Source organism: Macrotis lagotis, chromosome 1, assembly GCF_037893015.1.
Source record: "Macrotis lagotis isolate mMagLag1 chromosome 1, bilby.v1.9.chrom.fasta, whole genome shotgun sequence".
Taxonomy (NCBI): Eukaryota; Metazoa; Chordata; class Mammalia; order Peramelemorphia; family Peramelidae; genus Macrotis; species Macrotis lagotis.
Window position 1 is genome coordinate 282072512 of NC_133658.1, and position 13598 is coordinate 282086109.

A 13598-nucleotide genomic window follows, 5' to 3' on the forward strand; every position below is an offset into this window, starting at 1 on the left:
TTGGCTAATTCTTCTTTTTAAGAAATTATTTTCTCTGGCGAATTTTTGTACCTCTTTCTCCATATGGCCAATTTTGCTTTTTAAGGAGTTCTCTTCATTGGATTTTTTATGTCTCTTTTACCATTTGACTATTCTGTTTTTAAGATGCTATTCTGTTTTCTTCAGTATTTTTGTGCCTGCTTTACCAAGTTGTTGACTCTTATTTTTTCATTATTTTCTTGTATCATTTATTTCTTTTCCCAATTTTTCCTCTACCTCTCTTATTTGAGTTTTATAATAGTTTTTGAACTCTTACAGGAATTCTTCTTGAGCCTGAGATCAAGTCACATTTTTCTTTGAGCTTTTAGATGTAGCAGTTTTGACTTTGTTGTCTTTTTAGTTTGTGTTTTGCTCTTTCCTATTACCATAGTAACTTTCTATGATTAGGTTATTTTTATTGATATTTGTTCATATATCTTGACTTTTAAGTCCATTCCTTTCATGTATTTAACTGCATTTACATATTGGAGAGAGGATCCTAAACAAACAAGAGTAGGGTAGGCAAGATAAAGTTATGAGAAGTGAATCAATCAATGAGCATTTAGGCAGTCTCTGTGCTACTTATTATATGACTTTGAGTAAGTCTTTGCCTTTCTTTTACCATCATTCTACCATATTTAAAATAAGAAAGTGGGAATAAATGACCTCTCAAATCCCTTTCTGCCCTGATGGTTCTATGAATAATCACCAGTTAAGATATCACAAGTTCACAATGAAAACAGCCCTATTATGGATAGTGTGGCCTGCCATCCTACACACCATCAAGGCAGAAAGTAATTTTAAAGTTTTTTTTTCCCATTTCACTTTCTCATTTTAAATATGGTAGAACTTGGAGTGTCTGTCTTATGGGAGTAATGGGCATGCATTCTTAACTGCCCAGGTTTGTTTTGATTTCCAGAAAATAAAATGTACTTTTATGAGACTTTGAGAAGGAATATCTTTGTCTGACAGTATCTTTGGGAAAAATAATCTCCATAGCCCTTTTTGAAAAGATCGAGTCTTCTATGTTTAGCCTGGTTATACATGTATAGTCTATATTAGATTGCTTTCTGTCAGAGGGAAGGGGAAGGGAGGGAGAAAAATGTAAAACTTCAAAACCTTGCAAAAAAAATGAACGTTGAAAACTACTGTTGTATGTAGTTGGAAAAAATAAATGACTAAAATATTTTTTAAAAGAAAAGAAAAAATTAATCCTTTATGAATGGATTAATCCATTCTGGATCATAGGAAAATAAGAACTTAGAAATGGAAAGGACCTTAGAAACCATTTAGTTCAGTGTTTCTTGGTCTTTTTTGTGTCATGGACCCCTTTGGCAATTCAGGGAAGTCTGTGGACCCTTTGTCAGAATAATTTTAAATGTACAAAATGAAATACATAGTATTACAAAGGAAATCAAGTATATCTACTATGATTATCAAAATGTATTTTAAAAACAAGTTCATGAATCTCAGGTTAAAACCCTGATTCTCATCCAACCATATCATTATTTAAAAGAAGAAACTAAGGCTCAAGAAAGCAAGAGACTTGACTAGTCCCTCATTCAACAAGCATCTATTGTATTCCTGGTTCTGCAACAAGTTACATTTAGGGGAAGACAAAGGAAGAGGATACACAATCCTTTCCCTCACAATTTGATTAGGGAGGTAAGACACCACAGAAGATTAGAAAGGCAAAACAATGGAAAAATAAATTTACATTTAAAAAATGGTAAGGGACTGAACAAAAAAAAAGAATATGAACATAATTGCAACTTTATCTTTTTAAGTCACCTAAAGCATAATAGATTTTTTCCTATTCTCTCATTTCCATATATGTTTTTATGTTTTAGTTGTGATTCCTGAATTTAATCAAATGTAAGCTTTTTTTAAATGCAGCTTTTTTTGAAAATTCATTTTTTTATTCTCTTTATTATTGTGGAATTTAATACATTCCCATTGAAACTTAAAAAAGTAATCTATATCTATATTTTTTTATATAATTATGCATGTATAACCTATATTAGATTGTTTTCTGTTGGGGAGAGAGAGGAGGAAGAAAAATGTGAAACTCAAATCCTTACAAGAAAGTTAAAAAAAAAAAGGAGGGAAGACAGACCAAGAAGACAGGAGAGACTACAAAGCAAGCTCTACTAAAAACCCCACAGAGAGATGTCCTTATCTTATCCTGTTCTCTGAAAAGCCTACAGAGTAAAAAAGTCCATTAGGATAAATAGAAACAACAAATGCTTTAGGAACTCAGAGGAGAAAATGGTTCCAGGTATATTAAAATTCCTGCCCCTATGAAATTTACAGGCTCCCTAGAAAAGATAAAGTTAATCTACTTAAAACAATTGGAGAGCAATAAAGAAGTCCATAATCATTTGCCAAACATTCCCAAGGGTGTTCAGGGGGTATGATCATTGTGGGTTAGAACCATCAGGGAGGCTTCATGGGAGGCCAGAGCAAATTTTTCCTACATATCTTCTATGTACCTAGCCCCATATTAGATACAGTAGAAGATACGGAGATGAGTAAGCCACAGTGTTTGCCCTCACACAGTTCAATGGGGTAGGATTTGACTATTTGGAGAGGGAGAAAGAAGAAGGATGTCCCAGGCAAGAACAGAAGGAGCCAGGAAAAAATAGCAGAGGAGATAGGAATCAAGGTTTGACCTAAAAGGAGAAAAAGAGGGAAGAAAGCTCTACCCCCATTTGTCTTTCTGAAATATATTGTGACATCTCAGGATCTGCTGGCTCAAGCTGGCAGTGATGAAGGTGGGGGCTATGTTCCACCCAGTCTGGAAGTTGTTCATTTCAACGGAAAATAAACAAACCAAAAAAAAAAAAAAATACAAGTTTCATCAAGCCAACAGAGGAACTCCTGTTGCTCAAACTTATTTCAGAAAAAAAAAATGAAAGGGAAAAAAGAGCAAAAATAAGTTCCAGAAACAAAGAAACTACCTCAGATGCACTGAATCATGAAAACTACATATGTAAATACTGCCTTCTTCAATTTTCTTCATCATACCAATTCAATAGGCAACTCCCAGGGATCCTTATATAGGGTTTAAGGGCCTCTGTTCCTATTTGAGTTTAATACCACTCCATCCTCTGTGGGACCATTTTCACAGTGGTTCATTTTCAAAGTTGCACATTGAGAGAGTGGCAGGAGGGTAGTCTAGGTGGGACTAGAACCCTGGTCCTCTGAACGCCCTTGGCCCCAAGGCTGGTGTGCAATGTGGCTTTGGGATGATCTTCCTCACACTTGGCTGCCCCCCATTTGTACGTCAGTGAAGTAAATAAGTACTCTCCTTTTTCATCTTGGACAATTTACACTGAGCCGACTCCAGAAGGCCCCAGGGCAGGAGCCGTCTATAAATTATGCTTAGGGAGAGCCAAGCTAAGCCCAGACGACAAGCAAAGCCCCTCATCTCCAGCTGCCAGATCTGGGCTCTGGGATGAAAGACCATCAATCCTGCCCCAATGTAGTTCTCTCCAACCGGATAAATGGGGTTAGATAAATGAAGAGCTCTCTTCCTGAAACCCTGGCTCCAGTCTTCTCTCATGTTTATTTCTCTCACTGTCTAGTTGCTCTCCAGTGATGACGTTAAATGTTCAAGATGGAAACAACCCTATTATGGAGAGTGTGGCTTGCAGGGAATTTTAGCTCTGGTGATATTTAGTTGATATTGGCTGGAGCCTCTGTGGTGACTATATGGGATGATGTTTTTGAGAATGCCCAGGTACGGAAGGGTATCAAACTGCATCACTGAAAGGAACTCCTGATTGTTTAAGATGATTGATCCATTTAAAATAGTAACAAACATCACTGGCACCTGTGATTTAAAGAATACACAAAGGTAGGGAAAGACCCACTTCTGGGTTCCTAAAGTTCCACCTTAGAAATTCTTTTTACTAAGTCTTAAAAGTGTTTAAGCATAACTGGCAAATTTTCCCAGGGAAGAGTAATGGCATCATCTATTATGAGCCTCTAATACACCAGAAGGAATTATGACATGACAGGGATAATGGGAGAGTAAAATCTAGTAAAAAGGAGCATAGGCACAGAGGTGTGGGGAAGGGAAAGTGGAGACAAGAGTGTCAGTATAGGAAGGGTCCCAGAACAAGAGGTGGAATGTACCAAAGATGAACTCAGTTGACTTCCCAATTTTGTTGAGGACAAGCCCTTATGTCTTTTAGAGTCAGTTCCTATGGTTTCTACCCATAATGGTCCATGAATTGATTGCTCTTTTCACTCTGACTTACAAAATTGGAGTATTGCAATTATGTCCCAAGAAGATATGGGGCATGGTTTTTTGTTCCCTTTTGTTCTGATTCATCTTTCTCAGCATGACTAATATGGAAATGTGTTTAACATAGTTATACATATGTTTCCTATATCAGATTGCTCACTATCAAGGGGAGGGGAGAGATATAGTTGGAATAATAAATAAATTTAAATTAAAAAAAGAAGATAGAATATGTAGAACCTACTGCATAAATGACAACCTAATTAGAACAGGTTACAATAATTAAAATACCTTCCACTTAATAAAGAAAAGGCTTTGTAAATCTTTATATACTGTCCTCATGTTAGTAGTTGTTGCTATTATTATCAGATTGATTAACAGTCACCTAGCAAAGAGCAGGTTCTTAAAAGGGTATGGGAAATGGGAAGGGTGAATTTTGATAGGGTGAGTGGGGTTCAGCAAAGACCTGAATCTAGCAGGGAAACACAGTCCAAATTGGAGATAGCGGTTTTGTTTTTATAACCCTAGCTTCTGAATAGCCAAAAAGAAAAGTAGAATGAGTGACCCTTGGAATCCAGAACCATGATTGAGGATTGGTTTCTGATATTTCCTCTACTGATGAAGACAATAGATTAAATATCAAATTTAAATTAAATTAATAATTAAATATTAAGCACTACAAGGCTCTGAGCCTGGAGTCAGAAAAACCTGAATCCAGCCTCAGACACTTACTGTGCGATTCTGAATGAATCATGTATCCTCTCTCTACCTTGGATTCCTCAACTGGGAATAATATTTTTTAATTTAAATTTTATTTTATTTTTCCAATTGCACTCAAAGGTAATTTTCAACATTCATCCATTTGTAAATTTATGAGTTCCACACTTTTCTACTCCATTCTCTTTCCTACCCCCCCCTTCCCTCCCCCAAGTCAGCAATCTTTGGTTGTATATATACAATTGTGTTTAACATATTTCCATATTAATTATATTGAGAAAGAAGAATTAGAACTAAGGGGAAAAAACATGAGAAAGGAAAAAAACATAAAAGAAGTTTTTAAAACATGAATGTAGTATGATTTGCTCTGCCCTCAGACTCCATAGTTTTTTCCTTTTTTTGCAAGTCAATGGGTTAAGTGACTTGCCCATGGTCACAGCTAGAGTGTCTGAGGTCACATTTGAACTTGGGTCCTCCTGACTCCCGAGCTTTATCCTCTGTACCACCCAGCTGCCCCTCCATAGTTCCTCTACCCCGACCCTGGATGTGGATGCTATTTTCCATAGCAGGTTCTCAAGACTGTCTTTGCTCTCTAAACTGTTGAGAGGAACTGCATCCATCACAAATGATCATCTCACAATGTTGTTGTTAATGTGTAAAATGTTCTCTTGGTTCTTCTCACTTCACTCAGCATCAATTCATGCAAATCTTTCCATGCTTCTCTAAAATCGGACCACTCATGATTTCTTGTACAACAATAGTATTCCATCACATTCATATGCCATAACTTGTTTAGCCATTCCCCAATTGATGGGCAACTCCTCAATTTCCAATTCTTTGCCACTACAAAAAAGAGCTAATGTAAATATGTGAGACCTTCCCTGATTTTTATGATCTCTTTGGGATATAGATCTAGTATTGATATTGTTGAATCAAAGGACATAGACAGTTTTATTGCCCTTTGGGCATAGTTCCAGATTGCTCTCCAGAATGGCTGAATCAGTTCACAACTCCCCTAAAAGTCATTAGTAGGAATAATATTTAAACTTTAAGTCAAATTAAATACTAGATATCCAAGGCATCTTCCAGGGGAGGAATATGAATGTTCTTGCCATGTTTCCCATGAGAAGAAGGACAGAAAAGCTGGTCAATCCATGAGGTCTGCCTTATTCTGTTCTTTCTCTGCATTCATGACTTAGGATAAATCCATATGTATTTAAAGGTCAGCCTCAGAGAAAATTTGATTAGGGAAGTTTATAACTGAGTTTTAGTAGTCTGTGTGGCACAAAGGATGCCTGGGCACCAGAAACAAACTAAAACCTCTTACTCACAGTTGTCCAAGTATAAAGCTTGTCTGCCCAGATGAGAAGTGTTTTTAACCATTACTATTTTTGCCTTGGTAAGTCCTCCAGAATAGACGACCAGCGCTGTGCCCCACCTGACACAGTGCCTCGTGGCCCCACCATGCCAGATGAAGATTTCTTCAGCCTCATCCAGAGGGTACAAGCCAAGCGGATGGACGAGCAGAGAGTGGATCTTGCCTCAGGCCAGGAGGAAGAGGAAGCAACAGCCAACATGCGATCAGATGCCACGCAGCAATGCCGACCCAGTGCCAGCTAAGGCCCCTCCACCAGAGGGCACCCCTGGACAGGTGCAGCTGGAACACACCTGTGCATCCCTGAACCTTCACCTAGGATCTGGGGAAAGAGAGACCTTCTTATCTTCTACCTATCTCCAGGCACTAGGGGAAACCATCAACCATGTGCAGATCCTCATGCCCCAGGAGAGGCCAAGAAACCCCAGTAGACATATGGCTGAGTTAGATAAAGTCATGGCTAGTCACTGGAAACCCAAATAGATGTGAACAGCTGGCCTTTCTTACTGTTGCCTCAGAGGTCATTCCCTAGGGTCAAGGGGAGATGTCTGAGGAGATAGTACATGCCAGAATCTCAAAAGGGAGGGAATGTCCTCTCCTTCACCAGGCTAAGTGTGTGAAGGATAGGGCTCCTCCTGTGCAGATGGTCCCATCCCTTGCTCTTTCCCTGACCTGGTGCATGAGTATTAGTAAGAGGTAAGCAGCAGCTGCCTTGCCAAAGCAGCCAAGCTTGCCCAAGCTCTCTGCTCAACTAATCCCCCTTTGCCACCCCCTTGGCCTGCTCTCCAACCATCCCACTGAGACCAGAAATCTGACAAAGTGCAATATAGTACCAGCACCCTCTGAGCCATCTGTGTCCCTCAGCACCTGCCCCTGACCAAATGTGACCCCACCAATAAAGATTCACTAGGGGATTCCCATACTATGACAACAACCTCCCAGAGAGCTGCCAAGACTAAGGTGTGGAAGATATCTCTGAGCTGGTGGATGTGTATCCATTGAGGGTCATGGCTAAGTGATGGTGCCAGGTGTGATTCAACAGCCAAGGCTGATTGTCAGTTTTCTCAGTATCCATTTGAACTCCTCAGAAACCAAGAGCAGCCAAAAGAGCTTCCCTACCAAGAGGACATTATTAGTGTTGCCAAGATAGTGGGCAAGAAAAATTGGGGATGGAGGAGAGACGTCCCCACCAGGAAGCTACCAATTCTGCCAGTATAATCACTGATGTAGACCCCCAGAGTGGGAGGTGGGATATGGGTTGAAAGGATCTGGGTAGGCCCTCTGTGTCAGCCAGGGGGGTGGGGGCGGGAGGAAAGACCAGTGCACCATGCCTTTCCAAGTTATGATGATGCCTTCCTGAGCTTCCTCCCTCTGCCACGGTCCACTGTCCTAGGATTGGTCAGGACTGCTTTCTCACCTACTGTCCCTGAGTCTTCCCCCAAGCGTCTGGAGCTGAATGATCCAGGAAGCCTGGTCCTTGCAGGGGCTTAATTCCTCGGCTCCTGAGGCAAAAATAGATCATGAAGACATGAGGGGCTGCTTCTAGCTTCATTTTTTTTTTTAAACGTGGAAAAGGAGTCTGCATCAACATCCACCCAGTTTAAACACTGGACTGTGATAAATCCAGACACTATTTTTTTTAAGTTTTTTTTTTTCTAATTTTAGGCAGTGGGGTTAAGTGACTTGCCCAAGGTTACACAGCTAGGCAATTATCAAGTGTCTGAGGTCAGATTTGAACTCAGGTACTCCTGACTCCAGGGCTGGTGCTCTATCCACTGCGCCACCTAGCCACCCCCCAGACACTATTTTCTTTCATCTGTGCTCAAACTTTTAGAAGGTCTAGTTGGAGAACAGAAGGCTAACCATGACATTGGGTTGTTGGAAGTCTGAACCAGATTGAACCTCCACCCCTCCTCTGCCCTGAGCTCCCATATCCTCTGGGAAAATGAATTCACGCTGGTTTAACTTAGTTCCTCCATAGTAACCCTGACCCTCCACTCTTCATGGATCAGGAAGGTCAAGGAAGGAGCAAGGGTGGGGAGCCAGGAAATGAACTTAAATGTGCTTGTCCTCTGTGCCTCCACTCCCGTCATTTTTAAAGAGCATTGTAACCCTTGGTCAACTTGCGGTGTAAGCAGAGAAGCTCTTCATTCTACCAACTTAAAAAAAGACATGAGTCAAAACTTCCCCTACAGCTAAATCCCAAAAGGAAAACTATTGGATGGAAACAGAGAAGATGATTTGGGGTTGTAGGGATAAGTGTCATGACCCTGAACCTTTGAAAAAGTGGACAGTTCTCCAAGTGGACAGTTTGGGAATTTGACAGCAACTCAGCACCAACCCCTCAAAGATAAGGACAGCTGCCATTGGGAATTGGCCAAGGTCAGTTCTTTATGCTCTGAGATTTTTTTTATAAACAGCCCCTCTTAAACTGCTTGGCTCACAAGAAGGGTGTTTACCTTGGGCCATTGACACACAGATTCTATAAAACAAGAATTCACACAAGGTTTTTACAAAAGCAGCTGACTGACTCTAGCTGCCCTGGACCAGTTGGGAAAGTCTGGAATGACCTTCCCTTCACTGACTTGCAGAGATCTTCCCAGTGGACTGAGACATGTGGTTCTTAGAAGGGCAGTGGCCCAGAAAAAGGGTCTTCCCACTGGGAATAAAAAATATGACTTAGGACCATTGTGGGAGATATTTACTGGAGCTCAGGGCCAAGATTTCTCTTGCTCTGTTTCTCTTTTTCATGCCCCACTCCCACCCCAAAACCACTCAAGGTTTCAACCTCTTAGGCCATGTTCTTCTATTCCAAGCTTGGGGAGACAAGAGAAAATGAGACAGAAGAGGAGGGCACAATCCTCACAAAGCTGCCAGTCTTAATATCTGTCTTTGCTTTTCTGGTTTCATCTCAAAGTCCTAGATGAACAGTTAGATGGACTCCGTTTTATCCTAAAGGGATAAATTAACTATAAAGATAGTAAACTGTCAATTTCACAACCATTGTATTATTTGATTCTCATAAAAGCCCTGAGAAGTTCATAAGATAGGACCCCCAAATAGCAGAATAAAAAGAAAACGGCCCAAGGTCATGTAGCAAGTTTATAACAGAGTTGAACCCACATTTGCTGATTGACAATCCATTCCTCTCTACTATCCAGGGCCCAAGAGAGCAGGTTCAAGTGATACCTGAGACTAGGACTGATTTATTCGCAATCAAACCATGAATGTAAAGGATTCTTCTTCTAGGGGTCCAAGGACAGAAAGTAAGAGTCTGGGCCAAAGTAGGACTTAGCTCTATCTAGGCAGAAATGAACTAAAATTGGAGAGGCTGGCTTTCAAAAAAAAGGAAAATAATAATAAAAAACAAGCAAAACATTAGTAATTACCACATACTTGAATATTCAAGCTTATTTATTTTTTACATCTGCGTTGGTTGTGTTGTAAGTGGGCCATTCCCAATCCTGGAGGTACATTTTGTTTTGTTTTCTCTAAAAATAAATAATAAGATCTGCCAAATGAATTAATATATGTGTAAGTATGTAATTAAAGCCTTGGGGGTTTTGTGCATAATAAAAGATTTTTGTGGTTTAACCTGCATCCGACAATACTCAGTTCCCTTTTGAACCAATGTACCCATTAGGCACTTAGTTTGAGAAGACCTCAGAACACAAGAAATCAGAGCTCTCTTAGAAGAGTTTCTTAAGGGATCTACTTTAATTAATAGATGGGTGATTTATTCATGTATTAATTATATAAAATAAGTTTTTGACACATTCTCTTAAATAGGTTCAGTAATTTTGTAATTTTGCTTAGTATGTGAAAATCATTTATTGAAGCAACACAAAAGAACTTTTAGTTTTGTCCTTGTCTATAAAAAATTATAAATTCTGAATTGATGAATATTTAGCAAATCAGGAAAAGTATGAAGCAAAATTAAGAACCAGAACTTACAAAAAGAAGAAGTTATCTTTTTATGAGGTCTGATAGCCTCTGGAGAAACAATTTAATAAGATAATTTGGTTTTGAAGTTGTAGGAAGACCCATACCCTCTGTTTACTACCAGTGTTTAAGACAGAATGAATTTAAAGGGTCTCCCTAATGGTTGCCATTAAAACCTAATCGATTTATGTAGTGACCCAAGTCTGGACTCTATCCATCCCTATGGTGAGTAGTCAAGAGTCTAGTTATTTTTATCAACGCGTTCTAAAGGTATATTAGTAGAAAAAGAACAGCACACTGGAAAATCAGAGGTTGCTTAGTTTAAAGACCTGACTCCATGGATAACCTTACTATAATGGGAAAATCACTTCACTTTTCAGTTTTCTCATCTATAAAATGGGATAATACTAACATCCAAATAATTGCTTTAAAAATAAGAAAAAAATTGAGGAATAGATGCAAAAAAAAGCTCTGGGGGGTAAGGGGAGCAATACCAATGTATTCTTTTCTAGCAGCATTATTTATGAACTTACTTTCTTATAATTATGTATCTCCAGTAAGACAGCCTTCACCTAATTGCACCAATAGTATATCTGCAACACCAAACTACAAGACAAAGCTCAAGAGTTTATATTCTTCAATGGAGTATTCTGGAGAGGGTAGGAATAAGAAAGTCATCAGCCTCCTTCAACAAGAGGAAAGGGATTGCCAGGACTCCTAAGGACAACAATCAAAACTCACAAATGAACTATAGGGAAGATTTGGGAGGGCATATTAACAACTTTGCTCCCCTTGTCTCTGCCACTTCACTTGTAACCAGTCATTCTGGGATAGTTGTGTGTTTTAAAGTGATGGGTCAGCTTCATTGTCAGAATTAGTAATGAAGAATATGTCATACACTGACCAAGGTGGCTTCTATCCTGTGCCACCACACATAATCAGGAAATAAAAACCATGCACGTCCCAGGATGATTCCCAACTCCAGAACTAGGAAGTTGGTGGAAGTTCCAAATAAAGCTTGGATCTGAAATGCTTATTAGACAAAAAGTCCCTTGGGTCATGCTCACAGTATGGACAAATAGAAAGCTCTGTGTCAGTCACAGGTTAAAGTTGTAATGAGACAGGGCAGTATAGGCAGATTGAAGGGAATCCTTGAGTTGGATGGAGGGGGGATCACAGGGATAACAGGCAGTGTTGAAACATAATTGGGTCTTCCTTGCAGATAGAGAATCTAGGTTGGGTAGGGAGGCTAGCAGGGACAAGGTTCTGGGAAAATTGCAAGTCCCTGGAGCTCCCTTTATTCTCTATTTGCAATCTGCTCACAACAAGCTGATCTCATACTCCAAAAGAACATTCCTGACCCAGTAGTAGAAAGGGTAGAGGATAGGGGTGATTTGGTATGAAATGCTCCACCAAGTCAGGCCATTATGAGGCAGTCCCCACAACTTTGGTATTGAGACTATGCAGGTCACTGTAGATCTGGACCATCCCAACAAAGACAATGAGTTTACTTGTGATGTATATCATGGAAATGGCAACACCCACCCTGCCATCAGTGGTATCAAACTTGGTGAGAACAATGCCATCAATAAGCTGGGATGTTTGAACCACACTGAGGCCTCCCCAGCAAACATAACCAGGTTGGTTATGTTGACAAGAAGGAGATTAACCAGATTATACCAATATGGACAGTGAGTGGCCCAGTGGTTAGAATGCTGGGCTTGGAATCAGGAAGACTCATCTTCATAAATTCAAATCTAGTCTCAGCCCTCATCTGAAAAATGAGCTTGAGCCATTCCAGTGGCAACCCATTCTAGAACCTTTGCCAAGAAAATCCTAAATAGGTTTCATAGATAAGGAACTGAGGTAAATAAGATTAAATGACTTGCCCAGGGTCACACAGAGAGTGTGTCACATTTGAACCCAGGTCCTTCTGACTCCAGGCCTATTGCTCTATTCAATGTGCCACCAAGCTGCCCACCATTATTATACCATATTGCGTTTCAAAAACTTGAGACTTGCCCATGGTTACTCAGTAGAAAATGGATTCATAGTTTACTACTCTATCCACTGTGACCCTCCATACTGTTTAAGTCTGGGAGAAATTATGCTTTTTCTTTGCAAGGCAGGGGGGATAAGTGACTTACCCAAGGTCCCACAGCTAGGTAATTATTAAGTGTCTAAGATCAAATTTGAACTCAGGTCCTCTTGACTCCAGGGCAGGTGCTCTATCCACTGTGCTACCTAGTTGCCCCAAGTCTAGGAGAAATTAAAACTATTTTTATCAGAAAGTGTGATTACATCTCACTCCAATAGATGAGAAACCAATTCAGGTATCATCCAGGGATACAGGGGAATAGAATAGGATTTGTCACAAAGCTTTATTACCCAGCCTCTATTGAGCAACTACAATATTTAACTGAACGTTGAAGAAAATAATGATAAGGTGAAGAAAAGGACTGAGATAAATATTTAGGAAGGGGCAGGGCTTTTAAAAAAATATTCCATGGTTTTCAGTCCCCAGACCTTGTAAGAATGTTTCAGGGCCAAAGGTTTGCCCTTCCCCTCCAGTTCCCAGAGTGGGGCAGTGTGAAGTACTGAAAAAGTTGGGAAGGGGCTGCAAACAGGACCCAAGACTATGCCTTCCTGGGTCCCTCCTCCCAACCCCAGAATAGTACCCACTGGGGATTCAGAAGGGGTACTCTGATTAACATTCATGCAGTCCCATTCTTAGTTTAGTAGTCAGTCATCTCTTCCCTCCTGCCCCCAAGGATGAGATTTCCCCCTTTATAGTGGAAGTCTGGGCTGGGCTCATACTACTTTTGGTCCTGCCATTGAGAAAACCTGGGACTTGAGAGGGGAGGAAGGAGAGAGAAGTTGCTGCCCCCCACTAAAGTAACTGACTCTGCTTTTTGGCCAAAAAACAGTGGGCCAGGGTTCCTAATCTTCTACCAGCAACAACAACTCTAGGCCTGGGCTGCAGCAGATCAAACTTGACATTTAACTAGGAGATGGTAATAGGGAGGATTAATGGAACTCCTATCTTAAATGGAAGTGACTGGATAATCCTGCCCTATAAAAGTGATGATATATATGACAGTTATTGTAGTAAGGAACAGTCACAGGCAGTGGTGATGATCTCCTGTAATTTAAAGACAGTTTCAAAATCCCCCCCCCTTCCTGAAGAGAGGGGCAAAATTTAAGAACATTTCTACCTCTTGGAAGGTTGAAAGGCAGCTTATGACTCAGTGGATAGAGTTGGATCTGGAATCAGGAAAACATAAATTCAAATCCAGC

The 13598-nt window shown here is 40.1% G+C and overlaps 1 protein-coding gene across 3 annotated transcripts in view; it reads left to right on the forward strand.

Moving 5' to 3' along the window:
• GPSM1 (G protein signaling modulator 1) overlaps nt 1–10043 on the forward strand; it is a 126349-nt gene extending 116306 nt beyond the window's left edge. For all 3 annotated transcript variants that reach the window (XM_074210691.1, XM_074210690.1, XM_074210692.1), the window contains exon 14: nt 6389–10043. In XM_074210691.1, coding sequence (XP_074066792.1) covers nt 6389–6604 — 216 coding nt within the window. In that variant the 3' untranslated portion in view covers nt 6605–10043. The remainder of the gene's footprint in view (nt 1–6388) is intronic.
• Nucleotides 10044–13598: the final 3555 nt, after the last annotated feature.